General features: G+C 36.4%; 2 protein-coding genes across 2 annotated transcripts in view; both read left to right on the top strand.

Moving 5' to 3' along the window:
* Window positions 1-17,236, top strand: part of LOC141336340 (uncharacterized) — a 75,666-nt gene extending 58,430 nt beyond the window's left edge. Inside the window, exons 73-77 of the mRNA XM_073841914.1 lie at window positions 15,093-15,182; window positions 15,391-15,471; window positions 16,331-16,414; window positions 16,508-16,643; window positions 16,921-17,236. Coding sequence (XP_073698015.1) covers window positions 15,093-15,182; window positions 15,391-15,471; window positions 16,331-16,414; window positions 16,508-16,643; window positions 16,921-17,062 — 533 coding nt within the window. The 3' untranslated portion in view covers window positions 17,063-17,236. The remainder of the gene's footprint in view (window positions 1-15,092; window positions 15,183-15,390; window positions 15,472-16,330; window positions 16,415-16,507; window positions 16,644-16,920) is intronic.
* On the top strand, window positions 3,172-14,219 carry LOC141336575 (complement C3-like). Its single transcript, XM_073842266.1, has 26 exons — window positions 3,172-3,270; window positions 3,348-3,543; window positions 3,675-3,843; window positions 4,010-4,083; window positions 4,199-4,287; window positions 4,495-4,577; window positions 4,672-4,759; window positions 5,725-5,827; window positions 5,969-6,089; window positions 6,166-6,281; window positions 6,471-6,617; window positions 6,756-6,959; window positions 7,082-7,273; window positions 7,354-7,506; window positions 7,585-7,714; window positions 8,026-8,067; window positions 9,061-9,166; window positions 9,569-9,657; window positions 9,765-9,904; window positions 10,043-10,255; window positions 10,409-10,469; window positions 10,618-10,701; window positions 12,039-12,172; window positions 13,155-13,214; window positions 13,942-14,032; window positions 14,131-14,219. Exons 1-25 carry the CDS (start codon window positions 3,200-3,202, stop codon window positions 13,951-13,953), a joined length of 2,877 nt encoding a protein of 958 aa, XP_073698367.1. The 5' UTR covers window positions 3,172-3,199; the 3' UTR covers window positions 13,954-14,032; window positions 14,131-14,219.
* Window positions 17,237-24,334: the final 7,098 nt, after the last annotated feature.

Here is a 24,334-nt window from a genome sequence, read left to right as displayed (position 1 = left end):
GAGCGCGTGCACATGTGACGTGACTGATGCCGAACGCTTACTCAGGAGAGATGGACGTGGCGTTGTAACAAAGGTAAAAAATGATATAAATACTGTTCAGTTTCTCTCAAAAACCGATCGTTTCGTGTCTTAAGACATCAATGTATCGTCACGAGTCGCAGGGTGTAATTTGGATTTGTCTGTGCATGTTTTTGTTTACTTTTAAAGGTCTGGTGCCCATCCACACCCATGATAAGGCTGGCAGACAGCACCGGTTTTCGTAAAAAATCTTCGTTTGTATTCTTCTGAGGAAACTAAGTCACCTACATCTTGGATGCATTGGGGGTAAGCAGATAAACATCAAATTTTCATTTTTGGGTGAACTATCCCTTTAAGTTGCAGTGCAGTTAAAGGAACACTCCACTTTTTTTGTAAATAGGCTCATTCTCCAACTCCCCCTGAGTTAATAAGTTGAGTTTTTCCATTTTGAAATCCATTCAGCCGTTCTCCTGTTCTGGCGATATCACATTTAGCATAGCTTACCATAGATCATTGAATCCTATGAGACCAATATAGCATCGCGTTCCAAAAAAATGATCGAAAATCGAAATTTGTCCTATTTAAAACTTGACACTTCTGTAGTTATATCGTGTACTAAGACCGGTGGAAAATTTAAAGCTGTGATTTTCTAGGCTGATAAGATTAGGAACTACACTCCCATTCCGGCGTAATAGTCAAGGACGTTTGCTGCCATATGGACGGCAGTAATATAATGCAGCACCTGAAATTTGTTCACAATTTCAAAAAGCCGGTCACATTGGCAGGTACCTAGCTGGGAACTAATTTCAGGCACTGTGTGACACACGTGTTATCACACACGTTTGCGTGATTATATGCAGCCACAACCTAAAGAAACTGATCGCCATCAATTAAATGCTGCGTAAACATGTGAAATTACAGCTCAGAGTGTGCACTTAAAGCCAAATTCATTATATAACTGTAAATTAAATATATGTTTTGGTCAGCAGTTAAAATAGAAAAATTGTGCCTGTGTCCAAATTTATATGGACCTGACTGTATATCTCATGTTCCATATAAGTAATGATATATAATTTATTTTCCTATTTACTTATTATGCCTCCCTAAAATGCATGAAAAGCATGAAATACTTCCGAGGGCCTCATTTAAAAATCGTGTATGGGCCCCCTTTTCGTCCTAAACCTAATCCTATTTTTTTTTTTTTTTTTTTACTGGAAATGACAGGCTTCTCCCAAAAGATAAAAGAGGCATAATTGTGAAACAATATATTTCTCAGCTTTTATTTACATTTGAACAAAAAGTGGCATGTCCAAAATTATTCATACCCTTTGCAAACTGTCACAGTCTATGGGAAAATCCAAAGTTCTATACCATTCCAAATAGTCCAAGCTGTTCTAAAGCATCCTAATTACCCTGATTCATTGGGAACAGCTGTTTTAATCAACTCAACAGCTGAAAAACAGAAGCTCTCTGCTGTTGTGGACAGTCATGGCTAAGACCAAGGAGCTCATTGAGGACCTGCGGCTGCGCATTGTGGCTGCTCACAAGTCAGGAAAGGGCTATAAGACCATATCTAAATGTTTTGAAGTTCCAGTGGCTACAGTGGAAAGTATTATTAAAAAATACAAGACGTTCCGCACAATGAAAAATCTCAGAGGATGTGGTCGGAAACCAAAAGTGACACCTGTGCTGGCCAGTAGGATAGTGAGAGAGGTAAAAAAGAATCCAAGGATCACCACCAAGGCCATCCTGATGAATCTGGGCTCTGCTGGTGGCAACATCTCAAGGCAGACACTGCAGGCCAGGACACTGCACACTGCTGGGTTCCACGGACGCAGACCAAGGAGGACACCACTTCTCCAGATAAGGCACACAAAAGCCTGCTTGGCCTTTGCAAATGCTCAAGTGGTTTTCTGATTTATTGCCAGATGAAACAAAAATTAAATTGTTTGATAGCTGATGTAACTGATGGTAGCCTTCATTTGGCGTAAAAAGGAGAAGCCTTCAACCCTAAGAACACCATCCACACTGTCAAACATGGTGGTGGGAACCTAATGTTTTGGGGATGTTTTTTCAGCCGTTGGAGCAGGGAACCTAATCACAGTAAACAGCACCATGAAAAAGGAGCAATACATCAAAATTCTCAACAACAACATCAGGCAGTCTGCAGAGAAACTTGGCCTTGGGCACCAGTGGACTTTTCAGCATGACAGCGACCCAAAACACAGCAAAAGTGGTGAAGAAATGGTTAGCAGACAAAAACATTAACGTTTTGCAGTGGCCCAGCCTGAGTCCTGACTTAAATCCAATTGAGAATCTGTGGAGGAGCTAAAGATCAGCGTGATGGCAAGGAGACCCTCCAACCTGAAAGAGTTGGAGCTCATCGCTAAAGATGAATGGGCAAAAATACCAGTGGAGACATGCAAAAAGCTGGTCAGCAATTATAGGTATGACTACTTTTGGACATGCCACTTTTTGTTCAAATGTAAATAAAAGATGAGTAATAATTTTATCCACAATGATGCCTCTTGTACATCGTCTTATTATCTTCTAGGAGACATCTGTGTCATTTCTAGTAAAAAAAAACCCCTTGCTGGTTGAATAAAAGTAGCTTTAAGTCAGAATTTGCCATGGGTTTTTGGGTATGAATAACTTTGGACTTGACTGTATCTTTGGCATATTTTCATGTTCATTTGCTCAACCACTCAAAAATCAACAGAACAGCAGCCAATTTACCAAAGGTTGAATATACACAACAGTTTTTTTGCAGGTCATTTACAGGAAATCTGAATTGGACTTCAGTTCAATCTTTATGAGCTCTATAAGAATAATAGCAACTTATTTTCTACATTAGACACTGAAAAGTGTGAACTTGAGTGTTTGGTTCTGTTCAGTTTGTTAAATGAATTCCAAAGTCAATGGGTAGAACAAATTTATAAAATATATGAAAAAGAAACAGTTATTTGTTACATTCATAAATAACATGCTGGTGCTCAATTTGACATCGGCAGGAAATTATTTAAAAACTGTGTGTTAGTGATTACAAATAAAACATAAAATGCAAACAAACAGATCGAAAGAGCATGAGCAGTTTGGACTTTAAGGTTTGTGGAGGCGGGAATAAATCTGAGCTGCTGCGGGTTCACAGACGCTCACAGTCAGAGACACACAGACAGACAGGATGGACGTGAAGCTGTTGTTTCTGACTGTTGTTCTTCTCTCCTCAGCGCTCCTCACACTATGCGACCCACTGTGAGTATCAAACACACGGTTTGTTCATGGATTCACTAACAGATATGTTTTCAAACGCTCTGATTGGATCTCCTCAGATTTATTCTGTCAGCTCCTAATTTGCTGAGGGTGGGTTCCTCAGAGAACGTGTTTGTGGAGGCTCAGGATTACTCTGGAGCAGCTATTGAAGTGAAGATTGTAGTAAAGAACTACCCAAAAAAGAACCTGGAGATACTGTCTAAATCAGTGACACTGACTGCAGCCAACAATTTTCAGATCCTTAAAGATGTGAAAGTAAAGTCCCTTTGACATACTTTGTCCTTATGTCAGAGGGCAAACTTCATATTTGTACAGTCTGCAATTTTATTTACAATTAGTTGGTTTTTATGCATGTTGTAGATCTTTCATTGTTTGCTGTTGTTCAGATTCCAAGTGATAGGAACTATTTCTCTGATGATCCTCTGGAGAAGCAGTATGTGTATCTACAAGCTCAGTTTCCATCCACCACTCTGGAGAAAGTGGTCATGCTCTCATTCCAGTCTGGATATTTATTTGTACAAACAGACAAGCCCATCTACACACCTGCTAGCACAGGTACAATTAAGTGCCAAAAACAGAACATACAGTATGTAGAGTTTGTTAAAGCACAATGTGAACTGTAAACGTGTTATGTCAGCATGACATCATTCTGTTTACTATTAAACTGACTGCTGCTTTTATCAGGGTTTGTATCTGCTTTTTACTTTGCACTCCTTTGCAGTTAGATACCGGATTTATTCTCTGATGCCCAATTTGACACCACAAAGTGAGTCTGAAATCATTGTGGAAATCATGGTAAGCATTATTTATTCTCACAAGCATAATTATTCATGACATTTCAACTGTAATGAACATCATTGTGCTGAGGATCTCAGCAGTCGCACTGTTGCTGATTTCTGTGTTTCTGAAGAATTCACAAGGCATCACAGTTTCATCAGAGAAGATAATACCAGTCAAAGGGATGATGTCTGGCAGATACACCATCCCTGAGATTGCCAGGTGTGTTTGTGTGTGCAAAACAGTGAAAACTGAACCTGCTCAAAATGAGTGAACTGACTGGATTTCATTCATCAATCAGCAATGTCTATCTCAGGATAATAACTTTTGAATTTATCTTTAAACAACACAGAAAATAATTGTAAACGTGCATTTGTGTTAAAACTGATTTAGTTTATTGTATAATGCTTCTCTATGAATCGTGCCTAGTTCTGGGATCTGGAAGGTAGTCACACGGTTCAAAAACACTCCTCAGAAGACATTTACTGCAGACTTTGAGGTCAAAGAATATGGTAAGATTTTTGTCTACAACCTTTTGTTGTGTAAGAAAATGATAAGTCAAAAAATGTGTTTATTTACTTATTTTTGTGTCTGGTTTGGTTTTAGTGCTTCCAACATTTGAAGTGAAAATAAGACCCAGTAAGTCATTCTTCTATGTGCGTGATGAGAGTCTGACAGTCGACATTGAAGCCAAGTGAGATGATTTTTCAAATTGTATTCGAAATCAGTCTTTAATCTGTTATTTAAAATAGAGTTTGTATTATCGTACTATGTGCAACCAAAACTTGCCTGATAGTTTAACTTCAAAATGAGCAAAGACATTTATCTTAGCCTCAAAAAGCATAGTTTTTGAATTGTGGTTTACTCTGTTTTACTGGAATATTGTTTCAATTGTGTCAGTCTGTCAGGAATCCAGCCCGTGGTTTTCCGACTGTTCACCACCAGATGTTGCACTTTATTCCATTGACTCTCACACTACACAAACTGTTGCATGTCACCCCAGACTACATTTCCCATCATCCATTGCGCTGATTACACACACACACACAACTGCAACCAATCAAACACACTCTATCAGCCTTGGACTTCCTTTTCCTAATTATATAGTATTAATGAGAGTTTAGCACTCTCCTAGTGTTAGCCACATTGCAAAACCAATTTCAGGTTTCCTGTGTCAAAGTTAAGTCTTGTACATAGTTTAGTCATTTGTGCCCTGGATCTCTCGTCTGTTTTGGATTAACCCTTTGCTTTGCCGTTTCGGACTCTGTTTCTGTTTCTGACGCCATTGACCGACAATCACCTGTTTACTGGACTTCTCTGGTGTCTTGCCCATGTCATATCTGTCTGCCAGTGTCGACCCTGCCTGTGTTTTGACCATGTCTATGAATAAAGCTTTCGTGTAGATCCACAGACTTCACATCCTCATTACTCCGTTAGACAGTTTCCCGGTAGATCTGCACAAACACTCAAGGCACAAACCCTTTTCAAACAGCGTCACAGTACAAAAATAACTAAAAACGAGTCCTCATGTCACTTAAACCCTGACTTTCTCAACACCAAAGACTAAATAAAAATGATGAAGTTCCTATTTTTCTATGCAATGAAGTGGATGTGGATCACCATTCAGTTTTACCGCAGCAATTGGATGTGCTTTTATAGGTACCTGTTTGGACAAAAGGTGGATGGAAATGCATTTGTGGTGTTTGGTGTGATGGATGGAGAGAAGAAAACAAGTATTCCTGCATCTCTGCAAAAGGTTCAGGTGGGAGAGGTTAAACATCTTACAGATGGGATGAATATAATTTTTCCTCACCTATAGTACAATTTAAATAAGGTTAAATGGCTTTAAATACCTTATGTTGCTGTTTTTTTTTTTTTTTTTTTTTTTCTCATATATGAATAGATCATGGAAGGGGAGGGTACTGCAGAACTGACCAATCAGATGATCACTAAGACCTTTTCAAACATTAACCAGCTGGTTGGACGATCAATCTATGTTTCAGTCAGTCTATTGACAGAAAGTGGTAAGACTCAACAGATACTGTGTTTGCATGCATGTGAGTGATTGTATTTGAGAAGTTCATTTGTTGTGTGTTTCAGGCAGTGAAATGGTGAAAGCTCAAAGGAGAGGCATTCAGATTGTGACGTCACCATACACCATCCACTTCAAAAAAACACCACACTTCTTCAAACCTGGAATGCCCTTCAGTGTCTCGGTATAAAGTTTTACTAAATAGTTAACAATCCAAAGAGTTATAGGAACTGAGGAGATTATATATTATTATATTATATATTATTATATTATATTATATTATATTATATTATATTATATTATATTATATTATATTATATTATATTATATTATATTATAAGTGTGTGTTTTGTTGGTCTGGGTTTTATAAAAGGTCTATGTAACAAATCCTGACCAAACGCCTGCTGAATATGTGGAAGTGGAGGTCAATCCTGGAGGGATCACACGTCCAACAAGAGCCAACGGCATTGTGAAGGTTACTGTCAACACTCTGGGAGGATCTTCTACACTGGAGATCACTGTAAGACCTGCCATCTCAACTGCATTGATGTTTAGTCAGTTTCACTGGTGATCAAGTATTAATATATCAGTTAACATTTGTTGAACAAGCAGTGGAGCATATTGTTCACATTTAAAAAATAATATATTTATTTTCCAGGCAAAGACCAAAGATCCACGGTTAAGAGATGAACAGCAGGCTGTTAAGAAGATGACGGCTCAGGCCTACAAGACCAAAGACAGCTCCAAAAACTATATGTACATCGGCATTGATGCTGCTGATCTTCAGATTGGTGATCAAATAAAAGTTCATCTGAGCGCTGGAAAAAGTCCAGGATTCAGAGATCAGGATTACACATACATGGTGAGAAACAATTATTCATGCAGATATATTATTGTTTTGAGCAAAACTTGTGTAGGTGCTGTACTATTTTAAATCTTATGAATAAATCAATATCTCTATTTTCTCATATTTTTTATTTTCAGATCTTGAGTAAAGGTCAGATTCTTCAAGCAGACCGGTTCAAGATGAAAGGACAATCTATAGTGACTTTGCCTGTGACTGTAACCAAAGACATGGTGCCATCCTTCCGCTTTGTGGCTTATTACCATGTGGGCTCATCTGAGGTGGTGTCTGATTCAGTCTGGGTCGATGTGAGGGACACGTGCATGGGAACGGTGTGTCTACCATCACACGAAACAGGCCAAGCAACTAGGTCTATTATTTCTGACATAAACATGTTTTGCTTTAATAACAGCTCCAGCTTAAGGTGAAGTACAAGATGAGTTCATATGGCACAGGAGATGAGGTCAAGCTGCAGATAACTGGAGATCCTGGAGCTAAAGTTGGTCTGGTGGTGGTTGACAAGGCTGTGAACATCTTTAACAAGAACAGACTCACTCAGACTCAGGTGAAGGAAGTTCACCAGAATCTCAATAGTCAGTGGATGCTTGAGACTGGTTAATAAATGGTCTCTTTGTTTCTTAAGATTTGGGACGTCATCGAGAAGCATGACATTGGCTGTACGGCAGGAGGAGGAAGAGACAGTATGGGGGTTTTCACTGATGCAGGTCTGATGTTTGAGTCTAACACTGCAGGAGGAACCAACACCAGGACAAGTATGTGTGTATATTTGTTATTGCTTTATTTTGAATAAACATATCAAATTTTATACAGTCAAAATAGTCCAGAAAGGCACTATCAATAAACGCCATGCATCATTTTCCTACATCAGATTAAGACATCTGAAACATTTAGTGGCAATTTCACTAAACAGTTATTGATTGTCTCCAGTTAACTACTTTAAGTTGGTATGAAACAAACTGGTGGTGAAATAGCACTGCATCTAGGTGTAGGTAATATGAATTTTGCCTTTACACATTAATTGAAGTATCATATGCTAATTTCATTGTAATAAATTTTCCTCTAGCGCCAGAGTGTCCCTTCCTTTCAAAGAGAAGACGGCGATCAGGTGAGAAACAGCTATTCTGATTTAACCTTTTAAAACTAGTTTTTTTGAACATTACAATGACGATTGTGAATTCGTCCAAGAAGAAAGTCCTTCAATGGAGGAGTATTTCACCCAACCCTTACACTCTTGAGGACTTTTGGGGGATTTTGAAGAGATGAGTTGAGCGACTCTCCCCATTAAAAAAATAGTTTAATCCAGGAGTTAAACAGGACAGATGCGACAGTGTGTCCTGAACTTGTACACTCAGTGCACTCAAGGAAAGAGCAGTATGCGTAGAATCATGGAGGACATACTAAGTATAAGAATAATAGGGTGTGTACTCATTTCTGCAATCCTTCATTTAAACAAAATTGGCCAATTTACCAAATTTATAGATGTTAATGACATATATCTCTCTGTTTTCATTAAGAATATGTTGAATACATTTCAGTTTTGCCATCGTTCTCTTAAGGATTATCAGAATACGCAAGTAATGATCTAAATATGAAGTTTGCCATCTGTTCTTTTTGTTTGGTACATGGGTAACCCTTTACAGTAAGGGTACATGAATTACCATGAATTATACATTTACTTCATGCATTAGTATGACAATAGAAATAAGATGAGAATAAAAATGCACATATGTAAATATAAATAGACTAAACATAGCAAAAAATAAACCGAATAACAAATAAATGCATGAAGTAATGCGTAATTCATGCATGAATTCATAGTAATTAATTCATGTACCCTTACCATAGATTGTTACTGGTATTATTCACTCTGCAAGAAAGTTACAAAACAGGAGTGATTGCATTATGATAGCACAGCATTATTCTGACAGCTTTGATTAAATTCAGGTTGATTACCAGTGTTACTTCTGAGGCATTGCCCTGACATAAATAATCCATAATGCTGAGACTATGAAGTGATTGATAATTCAGTAATTGTAATGAATGTGTTTTCAGACCTCATAGAGATTCATGATTTGGTTTGTTTTTAAACCATAAATAGACGATGAATATGATGACGACTATTATACAGACTCTGAAGAGATTGTGTCACGTACGCAGTTCCCTGAGAGCTGGCTTTGGGAGGAGATTGAGCTATGTGAGAACTGGTGAGTCTTAGACATCTCACTATCTCAACTGACCTGATAACTTCTTCTGATCAAAGAGCATGCGTTATTTATAATCATTTTTGATATGCATTTTATGCACGGGTCCACTTTAGAATGTTTATTTTTAACTAAACAACATGAAATGAGTGATATCCACTAATATAAAGATGTTAATAGGAATACAACAGCAGAATACAACAGTATTTAATGTGCTTATATTTAGAAAAGACCTGAATCTTGTTCTGATAAGACATAATGCTCCTAGCTTCGTAGCTTATCATGCTTTATTAGCCTGGTAAACAAGTGTTAGAACTCTACTTCAACGGTTTCTGTTTTTACTTGTAATTTCTCATTCCATATTTGTAATTTCTCATATGTCTCTCATTCATATATATGTTCCAGCCCAATGCCAGCCAAAGATAAAGTGTTCTACCTGAAAGACTCGATTACTACCAGGCAGATCTTGGCTGTCAGTCTGTCACCAACTCTTGGTAAAGTGAATCCGCAAACCCAGAATACATGATCAGAAAAACATTATCATCGTAATCCAGGATCTGCTGCTTTAAATCCTTCTGTGTGTCTTTGTTTCTCCTCAAAGGCATCTGTGTGGCAGAACCTGAGGAGTTAGTCGTTTATAAGAGCTTTTTCATTGACCTCAAGATGCCTTACTCTGCTGTGCGGGGCGAACAACTGGAAATCAAGGCCATTATTCACATCTACACCCCAAGGAAGCAGAAGGTATAGATCTGAACTTTTTATTGCCATTCTTGGACTGACCATTTCTGCTGTAGTAAAATCATCTACTAATGACAACACACATGGATCCTGAGGAACTCCCTTTAAACCACGTGACCCTCTTTCTCCCGTTTTCACCAGGTGCGTGTGGAGTTCATGGAGACAGAAGATGTTTGCAGCTTTGCCAGTAAGAAAGGCAAACACAGGACAACAGTAAACGTTGACAGAGACTCCAGTATAGCCGTATCGTATGTGATTATTCCCATGACTCTGGGAAATCACATGATTGAGGTGAAAGCTTCAGCATATGATTCTGTCCAAACTGATGGAGTGAGAAAGACACTGAAGGTGGTGGTACGTCTTGTGGGAATCAGTGACTGTCACTTTTGGCATTTGTTTCATTTGAATTGGTTATTTGTTAGCATAATGATTAATAGATGCTGTATTTTGAAAAGATAAGCTAGAGCATCATGAGCAGTAAACACTCTCTCTCTCTCTCTCTCTCAGTCTGAGGGTGTGCTGATTCCATTACGTAGAGAAAAAGTGGAGCTCAATCCTGCTAAGATTGGTGAGATTTTCTGTGAAGCACACAATATCATATGTTATATTTCCATAATCGCTCAATACTCACCAAAAGCGTACAAAATGTGATTAGCACATGACTCCTGCATCTTGCTGTTCTGCTCTGTTTCTCTTTCTCTTTCCCACTTTATCAGGGGAAAACCCTTTAGCTATTAAAGCTGTCATACCAGCTGATCGGGTTCCAGACACACCTGCAAACACATACATCTCAATTACTGGTAAGGAAAAATATGTTTTCATAAATGTGTAGTGATTTTTTTCTTTAAAGTTGTATGTTTTTTTATATCCACAATCATAATGTCAATTTTGTAGTACATGTATAATATCACAGTACTGCTGAGGCTGGTTCCATAGCAAGAGAGCAGCTGAAAAGCATTGTATCAATGTTAAAAATAGTTGATTTGTCAATGTTAATGGCACTGAATCAATATCACTTTTGCACTCACAATTAATGTTGAAAAAATGTCAACAAACCACCATTATTGTGTTCAATTCTGCATTAGTTGGGCTCTTGACTACTGATTTTCATTAAGTTAATTATCTTTCAGTGCTTACAGTAATGCTTCAATATAAATCCTAGAGGGTAATTTTGTGTCAACTCAACCAGAGGTCCCTGGCTGTTAATATTTATCCTGAGATAGACATGTATAGTGATGAAATCCAAAATATTAAATGCCATGGATGAATATTTATTGAGTAATCCACTATTTTGTAGAGGGAGGTCAAATGGCAATTCTCACCTTAGATTTAGAGTCAAGTTACACAGGGATAAAAATGTCTTCAGAAAGATGGCAGCATTGTAATGTCATTTTTACACAGAGAGCGGTAGCTCTATTAGTAAAATCTGTTGACTTTAGCAATCTTTGTTGCATTATGTGCCAATGGTGACCATTCAAAAATGGGGAAACAGCCATTTTTAGGGTTTTTCTCCAATGTCTGCATGCCTGTAACTGATGAAGTATTAAACATATCTTAATGTCCATTTAGATATTGGGTCTTAACAAACTTTCACTTTGGGATCTTTATTTTTGAAGTCCTATGAGATTCAGTTCCAGAGATATTGAAATTTAAATATGGCTCCAGTAGTAAATCGTTAAACTGTAGACATTTTCAGTGGTCAAAAACCAAATGTGGGTCACTTTGAAAATATATGATACTTATTTTCTTTAAAAGAGGAATGTCTGAAGAACAAATAATGTTACAACTAGAGATACATCTTGTTCCTTTTTGTCAAGACAACTGCACATACTGTTCCTGTCTGAGTGCCATACATATTATTTTTCCAAAGTTCCTATAACTCAAGAAGTATTAAATATATAGCAATATGATTTTAGATTCTAGACGTTAATAAACTTTTCTTTTGGAATCTTAAATTAAGGCCCTACATTATTCAGTCCCAGAGATATGGGGGTCTCAATGAAGCTATACACATTGTTAAATGTTACCAATTTTCAGTGGTCAAAAACCACTTGTTGGTCACTTAGTATACAACTGATACTTTTTTTATTTAAAGAATAAAAGTTCTCCACCTGCATTTCCTCTTTCATTCCTCCAGGTGAAGAGAATACTCAGACAGTTGAGCAGGCCATCAGTGGAGACTTCTCAGTGGAGCTGTCTGTGGCAGGAGAAAGCAGACCTGTCAGATACACAATCAAAAGAGATAATGCACATCTAACATGGTCAGAGAAGGTGAAAAACTTCTACTATTCAAATTTTTTGCTTCTCATGTCAGTTGAAAGTTTTTCTGGTATCATATTAAATAAAGTATTATAAGAGTTTTGTTGTTCATCACTCATAATTTTTATTGTCTACATTAATAGAGTTTGATCAATAAAATCTTTCAATTACTTCAAGGAGCCATAGAATGGAAAACTGTGTTTAGCTTGGCATAGTTGAATAATAACAGTTCAGTACATGGACATGACATACCATGAGTCTCAAACACCACCATTTCCTCCTTCTTATATAAATCTGGTATTTGCAAAAGACCACCAAAAAATAGGTCAATTCCAACATAACACAGACTATTACGCAATAGTCGTGATCGTTAATGGTTACGCCCCCAACATTTGCATCGCCAAATCATCATTAACGTCAGTACATCAGTAAAATAAGGTGAGCTACTGAAGGGACATGGTTAGCTTAATGCTAGCGGTAGCCTGTTATATTGCAGTACAGATGTACATACTGTTACATTGCAGTAAGATTTCACTTACCACATAAACAGAGAGATAACTGCGCTGATGATGGCGAATGATTTACAGATCCTGAGCATCACTAAGAGTAAAATGTTGCAGATTCAAAACGGCAGATTCAACAAACCACATATTAAAAGCGGCTAGAGCTCCGTAATTAAATAAACATTTCCTCTATGTGCTAGCTATTGATATGAGCAGCTCTGTGAGACAGCCAATCAGAGCAGAGCCCCTCATTAATATTCACGAAAGTTCCAAATAAGACAATAACAGAGCATTTCATTCTAGGGACAAATCCTAGGGTTGTAAATGGACTTGTAAAACCATTTCTGGAGATTTTTTGCTCTTTCCTATGCCACATACCTTCTATGTAGATATCAGAGAACAATTAAAAATATTGTTTCAATGCATTCTATGGCAACTTTCATGGATTTGATTATTGTGATGGCTCAAGTACATCTGTGTTCAATCAACAGGTGGAGATAATCAAGGGCTTCAATGTAACTGCTAGAGGAACTGGAACAGCCACTCTCTCAGTGAGTGTTTATGAGCATTAATACAGTTTACAGTCAACAGATTAGATGCTCAAATGCCTTACTCTTGCTGAGACTTGCTGCTGTTTTCAGGTTCTGACGCTGTACTACGCCAGACCTACTGAGAAAAAGTCAGATTGTACATTCTTTGATCTGACTGTTAAAATGGAGAAAAACCCTGAGAGTAAGATTGGTAGAAATCACGCTCTTTTGTAGCACTTTTCAGAGCAAAAAATAATATTTCCTCATTTGCAACACTTTAATTGCTAGCATGTTTTTTTTGTTTTTTTTCTTTAGCAAGACTAGGAGCCATTGAAAGTTACAAGCTCACTATGGATTTCTAGTATGTAAACAAAAATCCTAATTAATGTTTTTTATGATGTCAAGAAACTTTTTTATTTGTAATGCATCAGTATGTGCTCATTTTCTGGTCTGAGCCCCAGGTTGCCTTTCCCACATTGGTGATATGTTTGCATCATGAAGCTGGTTATCACTGTAACTAAATAATGACTCTGATAGAGACTCAGTTTCACTGTGTTCTGATGTGGATACAACTTGCTTTAAAAAGATAGTTTATTCAGAGAAGAGCAGCTCTGTGTTACTACAGTACAATAATTCTGAGATCAAACGGACTCGGGTTCAGTGTGAAAACAGTCTTAAGCGTGGACTTAGTTGATGAAGCAAAACAAAAGGAGTAAATAAAATCTGCTCTTGATCTCCATCTTCACAGCTACAAAAATGATACAACTGATGCCACCATGACTATTCTGGACATTGGCTTACCGACTGGATTTGTTGTTGAAGAAAATGACCTTAAAGAGGTATTGTGATGACAAACTGACACACATCTGCAGACTGGACATACAGCATTTTGATCATGTCATATGTTGAGGCTTTTATCACATGTTCTTGGATTCAGTTGTCCACAGGGAAGGATAGATACATTCAGAAATCTGAGATGGACAAGGTGCTCTCAGAGCAAGGATCACTCATTCTCTACTTAGATAAGGTATTTCAGCAAACTTTAATGTCTACTAATTTTCAACAGATTCAATCTAATTTTCTTTTCACCAGGAAACCATATGCTATTGTTTTATATTTCTATAAAATATTTACTTCATGATTCTGAATGGCTGACAAAGTTCTTTATTAATATCTAGTAACTGCCCAGCCATAAGGTTCTATGTCACTTAGTGTACAAACTGTGGCCACAATTATGTAGTCATATTTCAGACAATATTATAAGCACAAGAGAAAGTATATACGTAATATAAAGCCTATGGTTGTAAATAATTAACATTGTATTTAGTTTTCTGTTAGATATGCAACACTTTCTTATCTGTTTTTCCTAATTAACTGTTACTTGTGCATATGTTAATATAGACCATTTCCAGTGTGCAATATGACATGGAATCATAAATGTGCTTTGGTTTCTGTTTTATTAGGTTTTGCGTAGCGAGTCACAAAGAATTGCCTTCAGAATGAACAAGATGTTTAATGTGGGTCTGCTACAACCTGCTGCAGTCACAATCTATGAATATTACTCAGCGGGTGAGCTGCAAGCACACTGGCCTATCTTCTTCTGTACACTTAAAATATAGAAATTTTCCAGAGTAATTTACAGATAAAAATGTAGTAAGTAAGGAGTGCAAAAAAAAAATAAAAAAAAATAATACAAGTTGCTGTTATAACAGATTTCTACAACACAAGAGTAAATTTTGTTTAAAGTGCAAAACGTTGGTGAGTTAAATGCTCTGATTTAAGGCTGAAGGTGTGTTAGACATGCTGCTGCTTTCCAGTCTTTGGAAATGTTTCACAGTGCTAGAAGGGTGTTGTAGTTGTCTTTAATTAAACATGTTTCTCTTTTTTTTTTTTTTTTAGATGCACGCTGTACAAAGTCGTACCACCCTGACAGGGAAGATGGTGCTCTATACAGATTGTGTAAAGGAGATTTGTGCTACTGTGCAGAAGGTATTATAATTATCCTCATTCACCAGACATCTTTATCGAAAGCCATTCGCAATTTGTCATAAGAGCCAAATAATTGTAATTAATTTAACTGGTGTTTTACGTCATTGTTATTGATTTACTTCATTTCGTTTATTTACTTTTTAAATTTTAAATGTTTTGGTGGTCTGTTATGTATGTGCATGTAAAAAATCAACATCTCATAACACAGAAAACTGCAGTTACCAGAGGAAGAATTATGTCAGAGATGAGGAACGTCTGGTCAGAGCCTGTGAAATTGATGTGGATTATGGTAAACACATGTCCTTCTTCCTCAGCTATTAAAATACAGTCTCAAAGCTCTAATATACACTAACCAAAATTATAAACACAAAACTTTTGTTTTTGCCCGCATGTTTTACACTCAAAGATCTAAGACATTTTCTATGTACACAAAAGGCCTATTTCTCTCAAATATTGTTCACAAATCTTGTCTAAATCTGTGTTAGTGATCACTTCTCCTTTGCCAAGATAATCCATCCACCTCACAGGTGCGGCATATCAAGATGCTGATTCGTAGCTCAACGCTGTGGATCGAGAGGTCCATGGTGGCGGTGGGGTTATGGTATGGGCAGGCGTATGTTATGGACAACGAACACAGGTGCATTTTATTGATGTCAGATGGGAGTTACTGTGATGAGACCCTGAGGCCCACTGTTGTGCCATTCATCCACGTCCATCACCTCACGTTGCAGCTGATAATGCATGTAGCAAGGATCTGTACACAATTTCTGGAAGTTGAAAACATCCCAGTTCTTTCATGGCCAGCATGGCCATGTCCATGCTCTGGATCGGCGTATACAACAGCGCGTTCCAGTTCCTCCCAATATCCAGCAACTTCATAGTGCTATTGAAGAAGACTGGACCAGCATTCCACAGGCCACAATCAACAACCTGATCATAAAATGCCACACCTGTTGATGGATTATCTCAGCAAAGGAGAAGTGCTCACTAACACAGATTTAAACAGATTTGTGGACAATATTTGAGAAAAATAGGCCTTTTGTGTACATAGAAAAAGTCTCAGCTAATGAAAAATGGGGGCAAAAACAAAAGTGTTGCGTTTATAATTTTGGTCAGTGTAACACCAATGTACCACAAATGTTTGACAGTTTATAAAGTCAATGTGGTGGAGATGGATCTTAAACAGGACTCTGACATCTATGACATGAAGGTAGAGCTGGTGCTAAAAGAAGGTATGATTTATTATTCACTTGTGTCCATCTAAGCATGGTGAATTGCATGTTTGTATAAAATGTGGCTGGCATGTGGGATGTTCTGTTCTGCAGGCACTGATGAGGGAGTTGAGGGGAAAATAATTCAATTCCTGGCTCGTCCTGGGTGTAGAGCACATTTAGGACTGGTTAAAGGCAAGTCCTACCTCATCATGGGCAAATCTGACGACTTGTCAAACCTAGGCGGAAGGTAGGTGTTAGTACTTCCTACAGGATTCTGCTTTTGCACAGGACCCACAACCCAGTAAACAAGTAACCATTTAAATGAGTGTCAAATTCTTAATTTCTGAATACACTCATTTTCATACAGCATGACATTGGATGCATCAATTGTTAGACTGACGAAAACCAATTCGATTGTGGCTAAAACATCAGCTCAATGTCTGTTAGTGTGATGTTTGTTTTTAATGCTTATTTATACAAAAATTGATTCATATGTTTTGCATATTGTGTTCTGTTGTTTTTAGTCTGCAGTATGTTTTTGGAGAGCAGACCTGGGTTGAATACTGGCCTACAAGAGAGGAAAGCCAAACTCCAGAACACAGGGAGCGATACATCGGCATCACTGAACTCAAGAATAGCCTTCTCAAACATGGATGCACTTTATAAATATAGTATAACAACTATTTCTTTACTACAGGAAATGCAACATTATATTTTGCATACTCTAAACAAATTGTTCATAGTAGTAATAATAATGCTTCTTACCAAAATTTGCTGGAGTAATTCTTTAATAAAGGTTGAATGTATAAACCCTAAAAGGGATTTGTGTTAATAAAAGTTGTGCCCATTTCTGATCAAGCTTATGATTAGGCATTATACACAACAATGTTCTATTACAACAACTTCATATCTTCGTTTACTTTTAGCTGAAAACGTATAAACAAATATAGGTCTATATATTCTGTGACCAAATACAATTAACTTGTTAACAGGCCCCACGGCATCACCCAGTGCATTTAGTTAGAACTGACTTTTAATTTAATTGCGTGCTTAAGATTTATCATGGGTTCCCTCCATTTACTGCCAGCAAAGCAACATATAAAATTCGAATATTGTTTTTATTTTTTTAATAATAGTTACAGATTGAATATTCAACTATTTGTGCACACCCCTAGTATCAAAATGAAATGACATTTACAAGTGAAAAAAAGTGGAACATTAAGAAAAAAACAACTTAATTTCAAATTGTGTCAACTTAAGTTGCAGTGCAGTGGAATGTTGCAGCATCCTCAGCACCTCTAGTTCCTAGCACCATTTAGCTGCTCTGAAATCAGCTTTTAAAGTGCATGCAAATGCTTTATCCTGGTGCAGTGCTGGCTGAACGACTCGTGGAAATTCATCTCCAGATTTAAATCAGTGCAGTGAACACAAGAAATTGTGACTAACAAATAATACATTTCAACATAGTACAATATAAGAATTGTCTACGTGGTGTTTAACAATCGTTACATAATTTACACCAAATATATTTTTATTTTAAAAAATGTTAGATTGCAGTGTTGCTGGCTTTATGTTGGGTGATGTTCTCCACTCCTGACTGCTGCACCATCTCCAGAAATCCTTTTACTTCGGGCAGATTAAACACTTGGGACAAAAAGAATCAATTATTGACATTTTGTTTTTGGTATATTTGGAGATGTTTTTGTTGTTGTTTTGTTTTATTTTGCATTAAACAAATTTAGGAAGCCTTATTGCTTAGGGGGAAAAGCTGCCAAGCTATAAAAGACAAACAAACTTCTAAAATTCATTATAATTACCTTACATAATTTTGCTTCTTAAATAAATGTAGTATGATATGTTTAAAAGGGAAACAAATCATAATGATTAAAATGATTTTTTTTTTTTTTTTTTTTTTGCTTGGTAGCCTTTTTGGTATTTAATTACTCACCCTCATGTCATTCCAAACCTTCGTTCATCAGCAAAATTAAAATATTTTTGATGAAATCGGAGAGCTTTCTGACACTCAATAGACAACAAGGGCCCATGTGTGCACCTTTCTCTGCTTGTACACAAAGCACGTTGCATGTGTTGGGTTATTCTTGATAATGAAAAAATATAGCAACTTAGAAAGTCAGAACTAAATATTCTTGTAACTTCGTAAAATTACTGATCCACCGATGGACTATTTTGATGATGTTCTTGGTACCTCTCTGGCCCTTGAACTTGCTGCCTATAGAGGGACAGAAAGCTTTCGGATTTCATCAAAAAATATCTTAATTTGTGTTCCAACGAAGTTCATATGGGTTTGCAATGATATGGGGTGGGTAATTAATTACAGAAATTTCATTTTTGGCTGAGCTATCCCTTCAATTTAACTGGTCCAGAAAAGCAAGTTGCCAAAGGTAAGGACCACTTAGTACTAATGGAAGTAAGTTTAGACACATTTCCTACACAATCACAATTTACAGAGATATTATGGACCAGCAGCAACTAAAAGAAACACGACTCACCTGTCTGAACAACACTCTATACACACTGCCACAATATCACAACATCCAGGGAAACTCTCCGTACATATTTCACACACATCACACACATCCAGCACGCTGCCTTGGTGATGCTGATGACAGTGACACGTGCATTCACTGTTGCAGTTGTCCTTGCAGCTCTCACATGACTCTTTGCTGTTCTCACAACCCATAACTTGACCAGCAAACTTAAATCATCAGTTCGAACCAGTGAGTTTATGTGGAAATGTTCTCCAATCTCAAACAATCTACTTTGTGCAATCAGATTTGCATGAAGGAGTATCAGCATGTAAGGCAGCACAGTCCAGCCAATCCACTGGTCTCACGTGACGAATATTTGCATAAAATATGCATCCGCCCAAACTGTATGCAAATGAAACGGCTGCGTGCGCACTCACATTCAGAAGCCTCTCTTTCGGCATCAACTGCTGTTGACCCTTTTCCAAAACAGCCTGAGACATGAGATTTGTTTAGAAATGCGCGGAATAAAATAAATAAATAAATAAACTGTTTTGTTTACTAATGACCTGCTAAATAACGACTGCCTATATGTAGTAGCTCAATGAAGCCAAAAGGAGGCAGTAGCGCCCTGCAGATCCATTCCACATCGAGTCAGATTGAATAAAAATGTTTTTTTTTTTTAAGTTTTATGTTTTCATACTCTCATTTATTAATTTATTTCATGACAAAAAAATAAAATAAAATACATATATATATCTGTTTTAAGTAGGCTGATGTCCGAGTCTAATTTGAATAGTTTGTAGGAATTGACGTGCATTTGCATGGACTTGCATGGATCAACAACAGGATGGAAGTGCTTTTCCCTCCATTTTAAACGTACAAGCACATTTGTTTGCAGCACAATTCATTTCAAACAGTCAAAGACACAAAAAGAAGACTTCGCTTTTTTACTGTACTTGCTCAATCACCACATCAGTAGATTTTTATTTGCATTGTTTATTCTTCTCATCTGTTTTATTCTCATGTTTATTCCTCAGCAGCGCTTTCATTGAAAATCAGCACCAACCTTGAGGCTCGTTCATACAAATGAATATCCCGCCCTGTCTTTCCAGCTGACTTCCTGTGTTGATGACGCAAATCTGAGGTTTGCAGAAAATTACCATTAGTCTGTGATTCGTTTGGCATCTCAATTTGAAATCCCTTTAAATAAATCCGAAAAACACACTTAATATTGATGTAGCCAAGTTTGTCTTCCAAGTTTGTGGTCATTCAAATGTTAAGAACTGATATTTTGATTGAATTGTGAAATCATTGAAGTCCACGAGGGAAAACATTGGCTCCAGCCTGATAAACACCATATCATTACATAATCGACTCCATTTAATAGTTTATTCTGCGTCTCTCTCATTACCATAACTGCTAGGGTTAGAAAAACACATTTTCATTTCAAACGTGCTGAAATGAAGTGATTTGCTTGGAAATGCTGTAATTTCTGCCGCTTGATCTATCTATCTATCTTACTAGAAAAATCTAGAATTTATTTAATTCATTTCTCTCAACAGGGAATCTTTATTTTCCTTTAGATTGTGCCATCATTAAATCTTTAGAGCAGAAGTCAAGGCTGTTTAAAATGCATAAGCTCAGGATCACGGTCAAGCAAACTCAAACCAGTCACTATAGCAGAAACACAGGCTACATGGTCTCTCACAAATTATGATGCTCCATGCTCCTGAGGAGTCTGACTCCACTAAGCAGTGTTTGCGGGATTAATTGCATTGAACAGATAAGATAATAATAACAAATGCAATAACCTACATGACAGAGTGAAAGCCTGTGATGGTGGATTCAATCATAATATATATATAAGAACATTGTTTTTCATTTCTGCTGTTTTTGTATTTGGAACATTACCCTTAAATTTAAACTGAGCTAAAGATCAAACTAAACCTGCATTTTGGAAGTATTTTAAACTTGCAAATTCATAAAATCTAGTGTTGTTTTATAAATGAACTGTAGAGGACAGTAAGTAATATCACAATACTGGGGATTTTACACCAGACACATCAGAAGAAGATCTCTAAAAGTTGGACGAAACATATATATACATATATATATACATATATATATATATACATATATATATACACATACTATATATAGTGACTTAATTGTCAGACCAAAAAAAAATATATCACTATATGAAAATGCTATTGGGATAAACGCAGTGCAGTTATAGGGTGGAATAATGGAATAAAATCAAATAAACTGAGAAAATGCACTTATTAATATTTTAGAGTTCATTCACAGCCCTATAGATCCCTACACACACACACACACACACACAGAGCTTATAACTAAATGGGGACATTCCATAAGGTTTTTTTTTTTTTTTTTTTTTTTGATACAGCAAAATTCTATAACAAAAAAAAAAAAAAAAACGCTCAATAATTTTATAAATAAGGACATCCCCAAAAGGAAGATTGCACCAGATTTAGCTCACTTCTGTGTAAAAATTTGTCCCCTAAATATGACTAAGTAAGAACAACTGCACACATATGTGCAGCATCCAAAATTCAAATCTTAAAGTAATATTAAACAAATTAAATCAGAATCATGAATGTCTTAACATAATTTCACTTCATGGTCCGTTTATGTTCCACAGAAACACCATGCAAAATGTAAAACAATAAGAAAGACATTCTGTCATCACCGCCTCGCGCTCATGTCTTAACAGCTTTTAAAGATGCAACAGCACTGTACAAGTGTAGTCCATGCAGCTCTAATTAAGTCATGCCATAGTTTTGTGTGAGGAACAGACTGAGGTCATTATTCGCTGAACACTGTAAATCGGAGTACAAAACATGCAGACAAATAAACAATAAGCATCAAAACCGTGGCACAGAGGTAGCATCTGCGCTTGTGATGACGTTCCCACAAGGACGCCAACCCTTTCAGTTCATGAAATGATTTGTTAAATGGTACTAAATGAATATTACTGAAAAAACCCAACTGGCAGACTAATGAGAGACCGTGAAAATATTTTATAAACGCTAGCGACAGAAGCGTTTATTTGAGGAATTCCTAAAGTGTTTAAGTCTTAGCTTAAGCCACATGTTCATGAGAAAATCACTGGTCTGTTTGAGAGATGCTTGAGGACATGTGACTGAAGGAGTTGTGTTATAGTAGTTACTTCTCTAAAAACACAACAGTTCAAGCTCTGTAATGGTCCATTTTTGACCTTTGTGTGAGCCAAGACACAGTTTAGCATTTTCATGAATGGGGACTCTAAAGGTCACTAAAACAAGTGAATAGAAAATATTTACATTTGTGACCCTGGACCACAAAACCAGTCATAAGGTTAAATTTGACAAAACTGAGATTTATACATCACATGAAAGCTCAATAAATAAGCTTTCTATTGATGTATGGTTTGTTAGGATAGGACAATATTTGGCTGAGATACATCTATTTGAAATCAGAAATCTGAGGATGCAAAAAAATCAAAATACTGAGAAAATCACCTTTAAAGTTGTCCAAATTAGGTTCTTAATGCATATTACAAATCAAAAATTACATTTTGATATGTTTACAGTAGGAATTTTACAAAAAATCTTCATGGAACATGAACTTTACTTAATTTCTTAATGATTTTTGGCATAAAAGAAAAATCAAAAATTTTGACCCATGCAATGTATTTTTGGCTATTGCTACAAATATACCCCAGCGACTTAAGACGGTTTTTGTGGTCACGTTTAGTTGATCAGCTTAATTCATCTTAAATTTAGCTAATTAATGTTGGATCCACTGTAATAGTTAACCTAAAATTGATATTCTGTCAGCATTCACTCACCTTTCATGCCATTGCATACCTGGCATTTCTTTTGTGAAACAAAAACAAGGGTCTGAAAAGCTTGTAGACAAAGATACATCACAAAAGTGCAATTAAATGAAAATATTATTCAACTATTGTTTTTTTATTTTTATTTTTTGGTAATATTACTTTGTGATGTGCCAATAATACTCATAATACCAAATGGCCTCCATCTCCCCTCTCTGGATGTCCAGCTCCACCTCTGTGTGAACAAATAGGTGGAGTTATGTTTAGGTATAGGGTTAGGTGTCTATCTCCACCTGTTACCTCCAGCGAGGGAGAGCTGGAGCTCCAGCTACTCCCAAATGGCTCTGCAGCAATCACTGCAGACACTATACTAAACTGAAAATTGGAATTCTGTGGGACAAGATCATAAAAAATACAAAAATCACTGGCAATCATCGAAAAGCATTCATGCATTTTGACGAAATACCTTTTTTTTTTAAGCAGTAGCTTCCTCTGAATAGTATTTCTATAACCTGTCTTTTGCTTTGTTTTATCCATTTCTAGCACTTTCTCTCTGACTTTGAGTGAGTTGGTGAAGTGTGTAATGGGAACAGGAATGCAGTGTCTGGATGACTTTAAAATCACAGTCATTACACGTCTACAGTAGGAGAGCAAATGAGAGCTAAAGCGTCTCTTATCTGAGCAAGAGCAAAGGAAGCAGAGCTCTGCTCCAAACGGCTGCCTACTAGCTGCAATTCAAGCAATTCTATCATTTAAAAAAAAAAAAATCAATTAACCTATAAAAAAGTAATTTAAGCATTATGATTATATTGTTTTGTAATTTAGCATTTACTGTGAGATAAGAGACAATAAACTTTACATTTTGATTTGAATTGTGTCACTATTATTGTGTGAGCATGAATAAAAAGCTTTCTAAAAACTGGATTTGCATTTTCTTTTTCACATTTACCTTTGCATTTTAAGATTGGCAGCTTTGACTCGAGATCGCAGTGAAAATGAAATGTCAAATCACCAACTGCATTTTATTTTTCAATTTGTCAGGGAAAGTGCATTGCACAGTGAAAATTAAAATTAAATCATTTCATTTGCAACTTTGGCAAATATTTTGCATTTAGTTTTTTATAATGTTAATATGGTTTTAGGGGAGAGTGGAGACGGTTGCAACACTTTTTTGATTTCCTTTAGTTTCTCAGAGACTCTTTGTATTAGAAAGCCGAAATTTTAAAACAATAAAGCCGCATCTGTCCGCTACTCATTCATATTGCTGCAATGTACATATGATAATATACATACAATATACACTTAAAAAGACACAATAGTCCCCACAATAAGGGACAGTTGCAACATTCAATAAAATGTAATTAAATCATTCTTAAATCAAATTTTGCAATTTCTTTATTTTATTAGTGCACAGTCACAGTCTTTAATAAGGTAAATTGGGTGTAAAAAAAAAAAAAAAGAATGGCAAATGAAAAACATTGTTAAGTGACAAGTAGATTTTTTACATCTTCACTTAAAAAAGGAGAGATACCTAACTATTAAAGGGGTTTATTAGTATAATCATTATAAAATTACAATTATGTAATGTTATGGCAAGCTTTTAAATCAATG

This window comes from Garra rufa, chromosome 6, assembly GCF_049309525.1.
Source record: "Garra rufa chromosome 6, GarRuf1.0, whole genome shotgun sequence".
Lineage (NCBI taxonomy): Eukaryota > Metazoa > Chordata > Actinopteri > Cypriniformes > Cyprinidae > Garra > Garra rufa.
This window is presented reverse-complemented; position numbering and strand designations above follow the sequence as displayed.

What these genes read in the sequence shown, in the direction of transcription:
- LOC141336575 (XM_073842266.1), top strand. Translation starts at nt 3,200, where the DNA reads ATGGACGTGAAGCTGTTGTTTCTGACTGTTGTTCTTCTCTCCTCAGCG. An exon ending in ACAGTCGACATTGAAGCCAA is followed by an intron (nt 4,760 to 5,724) that starts GTGAGATGATTT and finishes GTGCTTTTATAG; the next exon opens with GTACCTGTTTGGACAAAAGG. An exon ending in GAATGCCCTTCAGTGTCTCG is followed by an intron (nt 6,282 to 6,470) that starts GTATAAAGTTTT and finishes GTTTTATAAAAG; the next exon opens with GTCTATGTAACAAATCCTGA.